This window comes from Pagrus major, chromosome 8, assembly GCF_040436345.1.
Source record: "Pagrus major chromosome 8, Pma_NU_1.0".
Lineage (NCBI taxonomy): Eukaryota > Metazoa > Chordata > Actinopteri > Spariformes > Sparidae > Pagrus > Pagrus major.
Window position 1 is genome coordinate 26,819,130 of NC_133222.1, and position 10,447 is coordinate 26,829,576.

Genomic DNA, 10,447 nt, shown 5'->3' on the forward strand with positions numbered 1-10,447 from the left:
GTTATTTTCTAAGTATGTGGACGGATTTAAACTTAATGTGCAGACTGAAAGCCTTGTCTGTACCCATATGACTCCCACCAAAGCACAAATTCTCACAGAGAAACTGTTACATGCTTTTATAAGATCTATTTAGAGAAACTTACCTTAACACACACATACAGAAAGTATATGTAATGAAATTATAGTGTGCTCAGTATTATATATTGTAATACAATCTGTTTCCAAATTATTTGTTAAACTGTTCATTTTTGTGAAATTGTCAAATTAAAAAAATAATTGTGTGAACACAAATGTACAGTATTTTATTCTTTACAGGAAACATTAGAAAAGTTATCATCACAGTTTTTAGCAAAATAGAAAAGAGCTTATCAGTGCCCTGATATTTGTCACATTCATTACATTCATATTTGAAGACTGAATCTTCTTCAGAATCTTCAGATTTGTCTTCACATTCCATCATTATTTGGTAAACACGTCACTGATGAATGTCAGTGTGTTTTACTGTAGGTAGACTGTATGTCGGTGGTCTGGTTATAGTAGATCCAGGTTGCTGTCTTCTCTCCACCCCCCTGGCAGCCTCAAACAAAGGGGTAGTATGGATGAGACTTGACTCTGAAAAACAGAAAAAAACATGCCAGACTACGAAGATAGCTTCACCTTGCAGACAACTATTGCCACAATGGCTTTGTGTAAACTTACTCTTCCAACATACAGGCTTTCCACCCTCGGTCCAGTCCACTCAGAGCTGTCATGTCTTCTTCAGTCAGACTGAAGTCAAAGATCTGCACAAAACACCATGAGCAATGAAATTGATTTTGACACCTGGGTTTTACAGACAGCTATGCAGATGCTAGTAGTTTCTTGTCCCAGACACAAGAGTTGTGTTATTCCTGCAGTACAATCAAACCAGCCCTTCTATGAGGTATACACCATGTTTGGGCTAATCGCCATTTTGGTCAGCTTTGCCATTAAGTGTTGAATACAGACCCCCACAATCATCTGTGTTCCTAATACATCACATACTCTGTGATACAGTTTAAGCACATGTTGTGTTGAATGATAGGACAATGCTGGCATTATCCAACAAAGAGGGATTTTTTACTATTACAAAGTAAATAGTGATTTTTCGCTACACTAGCAGCAGGGCCCTAGCCAAAGTCTGTCAGCAGGGCTCCAGGGTTTTATTTTGGTCACACATGCGCCCAAAAATCTATCAAGTGCAACTAAACATTGTCACTGGTCACACAGGTGGGTTATTGCAATTTCTTGTTGCATGCAATTTAAATGAATAAAAAACAAACATGTATTTGTGACCTAAGTAATTCGTGTTTCTAATCATTTACATAATGTGTTAAGAAATTAGATTAAAATGTATTTAAGTATAAAGGATCTATAAAGAGTAATGTATACTATAAGCAGTACTCTTTCTAGTGTTGCTTAGTATTAAAGTATTTTTAGGTATTTGATGCTTTTACTACCTGAGGAGAAGACAAGAAAAAAGCAGATAGATGCAACAAACTCACTGATTTTACCTTTGTGTTTTCAAGGATGTGATGAGGTTTGTCACTCTTAGGGATGACTACAATACCCTGCTGCACGTGGTACCTCAGCAATACCTAGGAGAACACCAGTGTTACTGACAAAGGAATACACACACACACTTACAGTTCACTGAATCACACTGACCTGTGCAGGGCTGTGTCTGTGCTTCTTTGCTATATCTGCTACAACTGGATCATCCAGGAGCTTATGTGGATCGGTTTCTCCTCTGAACCTGAAGACAGGGAAGATAAAGAGACTGGTAAAGGATTTTGAATTTTGAATTCAAGACTCAGTCGGCTCGATGGGTAGTTATAGTAAATTTCTACCAAACTCATTACTCCATATTTCTCTACACTGATACAGCAGCTCGTTTTAGTCTGCTTCAGAGCCATCAGAGAACCTCACCTACCATCTACAGTCAGTTGTGCTCATATTTGTCTGTATGAACTTTGGATTTCATTAGTCCACTTCTTACTGAACTCAAGCTCAGAGGTAGGAGACCAGATAAGGCTTAACAATAAGGCTAGGGGTTGTGAGCTCTGCTGCCCCCTTAACCTCGCATAAAGATAAAGATAGCAAAAAAATTAAAACAGCATTGTGAGAAGAGAAATTGTACAGAGGTGTACAGAGTAGAGTACAGAGTAGATAATGGTGGACAGAAGAGTTTGCGTTGAGAATAATCTACAGCAAGTATTACTTTATATGTTGGCGTTATGCACACTGCTGAACTATGAAATGAAAACTGTATATATTGAAAATTCACAAAAGCCACTGCAATATGTATTTCTCTTTATGTATGCGTATACTGTGTCATAAGTAAACTCACAATATGTAATATCTGCGGCTATAGTGGTCTCTCAGTCAAAACAAGACTAAATACATTTGCTGAGTGTTGTGTAGCTTGGGAACAGAGTGCACAGGTGCAGAGCCAGACCTTCTGGAGTAATAAACACCTTGAGTCGCATTAGATCCTGCTCTGAGCTGGAGATCGCCCGAGACCTGTAGGTAAGCTGTGTTTGTTTGGGACTCCACTATAAACAATCCGTCACGGTTGTGCACGTGCCTTGTGTCCCTGAGGGTTGTATGTGGTTTTGTCCCCTTCTGTGTTTATCTGGTGTTTAAGGGTTACACTGTTTGTTGCACCCGGTGTTAAGCAATAAAAGTAGCCTGCAGCTTGGGGTAAGTGCTGTTTGTCTCATATTGCTTGGTTTAAACTGCTTTTTTTCCCTCAGCATAATAGGGGTAAGTTTATTGTGATTACAACATCACCCCCATATTAATTTAAGTACAGTTATTTTCCCCGTCCATTTTGAAAAAACAACTTCATCTATGGATCCCAACATCATTGGATTTTGACACAATTAATGTATATAGATGACAAGAAAATGCAGACTGTATGACGTGTGTTGTATTTCACTCTGAAGTTATTGAGGCGTTTCATATCTTTCATACTGTGTGACCAAGATTTATCCTATTTGTAAATCAACAAAAATGAAAGATCAGAGGGAAAACTGCACTGTTTGGATTTAAATAAATGTGTCCTCTATGGATCATTAAATTACCTCTGAGCATGATCACACCTAAATTAATGATATCAACAGAAGCACCCAGGCTCTTGATTCATTTGTAATTGGTCAGTAGAGTGTGTGAGTAATGCTGTGTGTCTTACATCTCTGGGGGTCTCTCAGGTGAGCCAAAGGGGCTGTAGGCAGTCAGGGTGATATTCTTGGATTTACAGAACTCTATCAAGTCTTTCTGCACCAGGTAGGGATGTAGCTCCACCTATGATTAATGTAACACCAAATAAAAGGTCAGTCCATATGGATGCTGATGGAGGCAGCTTGGATTTAAAGCTAGCTGCCGAGCAGGACCAGATATATAAGCTCTCCCTAAATAACAATATAAATAAACAAATAACTTGTTCCACATTACGTTATGATAGGTGCAACACAGTATAAAATGTAACGTGAGTCTATCTCATTTTTATATTATATGATAATGTCATGCAACCACATCATGTGAGGATGCTATGTTGTGTAGCAGCATATGATGTCGGCTAAATTAGAGTTAAGTATTTGTGACATAATATCACATTACATTATCTATTGTCAGATGATGACCAGCTGAAAAGATAGTTTATGCTAATAATCTTAAATACATATCAATGACATGACATAAGATGACGTACAGTACGTGTAATGTCAAGTGATGTCATATTGATGTTTTCTAATGTCATGGATCAACATAATCCCCAGAATAAATCTTGGCAATGTACATTTCTATAAACCACAGATATGTTCAAACTTTACAATTCTTTAAGTTGCATTTTTATGTTTCTTCTGTTCAATTTTCTATTTTATGTTGTAACACTGTGCTTATGCTCTGGTTAGATTTAGGCACAAAAACACCTTGGTTAGGATTAGGAAAAGATCACGTATTGATTTCCAGTACCTGCCGCCACACAAACACATTTTAATGTATCCTCGGTTTTTGTATAAACATTTGTTGAGTGTAAGAACACATTATGCTTCTTTGCTGTTAACATACTTTTCTAGCTGTTACCCTGACATATGATGCTGCACAATGCCATATGGTGTCATCTGATGACCCATAGTCATGTCTTCTTGTATGGCATCATTGTATGATACTGTATAAGGACATATTTCTCCTTTTCCACAACAACAATGTAATATAACGTAAACCCATTTTCAAACATCCTGCTTAAGTTCTTGTCCCTGCAACTAAATTGCAGCCCTGCAAAGGAACAGAGTTTGTCCACTTATTCCCCATTTGTACCTCTCAATTTCTACTTTCTATTGTCTAACAAAAAATCTTAGTGTGAGCTCTGTAAGACAGCCCATCAATGTTGATGTGGACAGCCCAACTGAGGTCTGACCACTCACTTCTTACTGGAACAAAAAAGTATGGAACATGGGTCCATACTTGAAGAAGTATGAGGGTAGAAGGAAATAAGAATCTTTTCAATTAAAAGACTTTCTCTTGCTTACATCAATAAAGGAACTAAATATGTAGTACCTGATTGACAGCAGGTGGCACCCTGCACAGAGCGAGGAGTCTCTCCAGCTGCAGGATGTTGAAGTTGGACACACCGATGCTCTTCACCTTCCCTGAGGCTTGCAGGACTTCCATCCCCTACAAGCACAACAACACACAGTGTAAAGGTCTGTATAGGTACATTACAGCATATGTGCCAATGTATGTAGGTTAGATATGTATGTGTATGCATGTATGAATTGAATATGTGTGTCAACAATTATGTCTTGAATTATTTATGAATTATATGCTTAAATGTTCTTAATGTAGACTGGAAGATTAGCGAATGAGATCCAATAAAATCAAATAACAAATGTCTACAGTCTCCTCTCAAAGGCTTCTGAGGTTTAATCTGTGGTCTCCTTTCCATGCCAGTGGATGAGGTGTGTTTTATTAAAAACAAGAAAATATCAAATTAACTTTGAGGGAGAAAACTGCAAATTTTAGGAAACCATTTGTATTTTGTTTGTATTATGTATTCTCTAGTTGGCATGACAAACTGAAGCGATTCTGTTACATGAATATTTGTATGCGTACATCTATGCTGTGGTGCCAGTGCACACTGAAACACAGAGTGCATGTGTTCTTACCCTCCACACATCTAAGTAGTCTATGTCAGAGGTCAGCATAATTCCATCCTTCTTTGGAAAAAGCTCATCACCCATTTTCTAGAAGGAAATGTAAAGGAAACATGAACAGTCAGACAAATGCTAGCAAGCAAAGGCATGGCATGTGTCCTTAGAACATTTAGAAAACATGTAGAGCCAGAAATTACTCTTAACCTGTGTTAAAGGTGTGATTTGTAAAACATAGCAGGAATTCAAAAGTAACTCCAACAATATGTGGGAGCAGCATATCACCAGAGTAACTGCTCAACTGCTGCTCGTTGCTAGCTATTGCATGTAGCTATGGAGCTAGAATCCCCTGCAGCTGTTCTCAGCAAACTCTGATGAGCACCGATAATGTTCGCTCTTGCCTACATACAGGTTTATTTTATACGTGTATACAGTTAAAGTGTTTTAATCAGCGTTTACTCCCATTGATGTAAAAAAGCTCAGTGTAAGTGAAAGCTTAAAAAAAAGTGCCATGGTCTTCACAGCCGGTTGTTACAAACTGAACATTAATAAGCCCTCAGTGAACTGTGCCTATTTCATACTCCCCCAAAGATCTCAGCCTCTTAAGAATGCAAGCCTTATTAGCTGCACGTCATTATGCCCTCAGTGAATTGTGCCTATTCAGCACTCCCATGAAGTTATCAGCTGCTGAAAAATGTAAACTTCATTAACTTTACAGAATAGCAAAAGAAACTGAAAGCACCTGGAGAGTAGAAGTTATAGTGTCAGGGTGAGACAGGCAAGATCAGGAGTGAGAAACAAAGAATATTTTGACCTGTTTGTCTTTAGCCACGTTTAGTCAAGAAGTACTTATGTGATGAATTAATACACGTACTGTACGGACAATAAAAAGCAATGTGTGTGTGTGTGTGTGCATGTAAGCCCATAAGAGGGGCTGGAAATTAAGTTGTTTCAGATAAGCTCTGGATGTCACCTTTGTTTATATGTACCTGCTTTTTGGAATAAAACCTAATTATCATTGAACTCTTTTAGCTAATATGTTAGCCATAGCAATGTGATAAGCCATTAGTGTCTTGGAACTAATCTGAGTTTGGTTTGGAGGGTCTCTTCCCCCTTGTGGTCAAGAATCATGCAGCACAGCTTTAAAGCATGTATGGTTGTGGCAGAGCCTTGCATTAATGGGCTCTACAGCCCAAAAATGTCATGCCATCTGGGGTCAAACTTTTCATAGTCTGGGCAAAATTCCTCAGGGATAAGGGCAGGATAGTAGTGATGCACAGGTCGGAGTTTTTTCATTCCTGCACCCACCAAGCCTGTTAGAAGCATCAGCCCATAAAAATATGCACTAATCAACAACACGTACCCAACCCCACCCCAAAAACAACTTTATGCATTATATTTTTACAAATGTTTGGACTTTCGACATTGAAGTGACTCTGCAGATAACACCGCTTTGTCACTACCCAACCGAGGGGTCAGTTGGTGGGTCCCATGGGTTATGGGTTGATCCGTGCATCACGAATGGATAGTAAAATTTTAATTCTGCCACATTATTTTGGATACTATGCTCAACCTTGAGGCCAACGGGGAAATGCACAAGGTAAAGATCCAGGTAGTCCAGCTGGAGATCATTCAGAGACTTATTCAGGCACACAGGGATGTCCTCTGGGGCATGATGGGTAACCCACAGCTTTAAAAAAAAAGTATAGAACATGAGGGTTAACAAAATAATCATATGTAACATATAAGGCAGCATATTGAGCACAATACTACAATACTACACAATCACTACAAAATGTATTTGATGAAATCAGAAAACATCAAAGAAGCACCCTTTTTCTATGTGTAAGGTTCAGACAGATGTTTTTTTGTACTCTGCAATATAAAAAGGACTAAATGTATCAGTACGGCACAGTGAGATGTAATTCCCCCTCCTCATGTTGCACCCTGGCCCTGCTGTAACACCTGTTCGCCTCAGCACCCACCTTACTGACAATGTACATGTCCTGGCGCCTGATGACGCCCTGCTGCGTCATGGATTGCAGAGCCTTGCCAATATCAGTTTCATTTTTGTAGCTGTACGCAGTGTCTATGTGGCGGTAGCCAGCTGCAATGGCAGCCTCTACTGCACCCTGGACTGAGGTGCGGGGAAGATGAGAGGACTGCAGCAAGAAAAACATTTTTAAAATGGGCCTTTAATTCTCTTCATTTCTCCAATATAACCAACATGTACTGTTCACATTATATAATGCATTATGGATGGTTTAGAAGAGGCTGACTTTTGGTGCGTTCCATTTGACTTGGGAAGTTGGAATTTCCAAGTTCCAAGTCGGCAATTTCAACTGGAACCTGAGGCCAGACTTCTGAATCAGAAAGTTGGACACACCTCACCCAACCTCAAAATCCAAGATGGCTGCTTGGCACATTAACAGCTTTGAAAATGTAGAATATACTGTTTATTGGCACTTTTGTCTTTTGTTTCTCATTGAATCAGTCTTGCACACAGTACTGTCCAACTTCTATATGTGAACACCTGTATGCATTGTTATCAACTGGCATTTCTAGCAAAGGCTAACAATGGCTAATCTGACTAGAACTGTTTTGTGTTTTTCCAACTTGTTGCACTGAAATGTGGTCAATTTTGTCCTTGTCAGCGTTGACTTCCAAGGTAAATGGAACACACCATATATTCTTAAAAAATCTGTCTGGTCCTTATGGTAATAATATCAGTACTGTGAGTGGTTATGCCCCTTTTCACTTTCTTGATGAGAGTTAGAAGATCGACACCACTCTCATGTTTGTCTGTTAAATATGAAGCTACTGCCAGCAGCTGGTTAGCTTAACTTAACACAAAGACTGTATAAAGGGGGATTCAGTTAGCCTAGCTCTATCCAAAGGTAACAAAATCTGCCAACTTGCTGGAGACTTGTCACCACGTGAGGTTGCCAGGAACCTGCTCCCACTCTTCTATTTTGCATTTTTTCAAATGTAGTACTATTCTTTTTCATAACAAATGATAATATAAGCTTAATTTGAGTGAAAAGTTGAATCTTTAAAAAATATCATATTTCAATACTAAGATACTGTACATTAAAGAGTATCTTAGTATTTGGTATGTCGCCCTTTTGCTTTAATGACAGCATGCGCTCGAGCTGGCATGGACTCCAAGGACTCCAGTTAACTGACCTCAACCCCATTGAACATTTATGGGGACACTTGAAGACTGAGAAAGTCAAGCATTCTGTGACATCACAAGAAGCTTTGTGGAACAATGTCAAATCATGCTAGGATAACATGAGTCAACAGGATTTGCAGAAACTAGTGGAGTCCATGCCAACTCAAGAGCACGCTCAAAGATTCAACTTTTAAACCATTAAGCTTAATATTTGTAATGGAAAAAAAGGTATTGCATTTGAAACAAGTGCACAATAGCTTCAAATTGAATGCACAGACATAAGTGTTGTATTTTCTCATCTATCTCCCAGCGAGAAGGCGAGAACTATTCTTATAAGATTTTTATCAAGTTTGAGGTAGAAATTGAATGAGACGAGCTTTACTTCTCCTGCAGTGAAATTACTGCCACAGCACAAAAGCAATCAAGTGAAATTAGCAATAAATGGCAGTAACACAGTAGTATAGACAGTAAATGCACATCATCTAGAGACAGAAACACCCAGAAATTTAGTTAAAATAATAATAATAAGTCATAGTGATATACAGTAGGTTGTTGAGTTTTTGGTATGGTAAGCAACAGAGAGTTTGGGTCTATGGCCTTTAATAATCCATTGTAAACAAACAAGCTAAGTTTTAATTAGCTTTAGGAGTGTTCACAGGTATATTTCTGATCTGCAGACAGAGCAAGGCTGGCGGTTTCCCAGTCTTCATGCTAAGCTAAGCTAAATGACTCATGGTTCTCGCTCCATAATTAATGCACAGATATTAGATTGGTTTCAATCTTTCCATCTAGCTATCGACAAGAAAACACAATAAGCTCCCAAAATGTCAAACTATGTCTTTAAAAAAGGAGGCAGGATCAGTATGCCACCATCTCAGGACAAAACATCTGCCAATCAGAAGCCTCCCTAAGCAGAATTCAGTAAACACTCTTTTACATAAAAAGGCATGTATGTAAAGGGCATAATTAAGGACATTACTCTTGTGAAACAGTGTGCAGGTAAACAAATTGGTGACAACTGAATTCTTAACAGCAAAAAGCAGATATAGGAATGAGTGTTGAGGCTACCTTCCATGTCCCCAGACCCAAAACTGGCATACGTGTGCCATCATTCAGCTCTATGGTCCTGGCCACCTGTGTGTCCTCCATGGAGTCCATTTACCCACTGCACAAGAAAAACAAAATGAGAACCTCTGCACACACTACTATACTATCAGAGCTTTCCTCTTCCTCTTTTCCCCCTCAAACTGCAACTGCTGAGTCAACGTCCTTGTTCTTTGCTGAGTTCACTTTGCTGTTTCAAGTGTTTCTGTCCTTCTCTCTCTCTCTGCTTTCTCTTCCCCTCACACTTGTTACTTCTCTCTCCTCTTCCTGCCTTATCAGTCCAATAGTTAATTATTGGACAGCACACAAAGTACTTCACTTGAAGTATTTATGTGTATGCTCGGTGAGTGAGGAGGAGCATGTTGCAAAGGTCACTCGTCTCATAGGGGTAGTAGTGCACACACATAAACACACACCCACAGGCAGGGTCACTTTGCAAGAAAAATCTGCTGTAATATTTCCACTTCAACATTAGATGGTGATCTTGTATCACTGTACTGTGCGGCTACAGTACAAAGGCTGTGGATTCGTGGGGAAAAGAGTTTCATTTATCACATCAACTGATAAAAGTCTCCCAGTCTATCAAGGCCTTAAAAGTTCTTGAAAATAGGCATAAATAGACTTTGGCCATGAAAAGTGCTTAAATTTATATATTTTGTGCAAGAATAAAAAAATAAACGTTTTTTGATATTTTCCCAGAGTTGGTCCCTGGGTTCTGTACAGTGGCTGCCCACTGTTCCGTCAAGATGGGTTAAATGCAGACAGGAGAGGAGAGAGTAGTTTCACTACATTGTACATTGTATGATTGTATGTGATTCTTCTTCCTTTTCTTCCTATTATTATTATTATCATTATTATTGGTATTATTATTACATATTTTTAATTATTAATAATATATTTTTTAATTGTTGTCTGTGAGCTTCTATAAATTCAGATAATTCAGCTAGAAGTTCTGGGAACCCAATAATAAATGATTCTTTTTTATAAATGGTGTTAG

At 38.6% G+C, this 10,447-nt stretch overlaps 1 protein-coding gene across 1 annotated transcript; it reads right to left on the reverse strand.

Annotated features, from left to right (window-relative positions):
* Nucleotides 1-276: 276 nt before the first annotated feature.
* On the reverse strand, nucleotides 277-9,603 carry LOC141000578 (aldose reductase-related protein 2). The gene is made up of 10 exons (XM_073471311.1): nucleotides 9,415-9,603; nucleotides 7,157-7,333; nucleotides 6,745-6,861; nucleotides 5,187-5,264; nucleotides 4,579-4,695; nucleotides 3,212-3,324; nucleotides 1,687-1,774; nucleotides 1,533-1,616; nucleotides 700-782; nucleotides 277-612 (listed from the first exon to the last, which is right to left on the reverse strand). The coding sequence occupies exons 1-10, from the start codon at nucleotides 9,502-9,504 to the stop codon at nucleotides 579-581; spliced, it is 981 nt and encodes a 326-aa protein (XP_073327412.1). The 5' UTR covers nucleotides 9,505-9,603; the 3' UTR covers nucleotides 277-578.
* Between the last annotated feature and the right edge of the window lie 844 nt (nucleotides 9,604-10,447).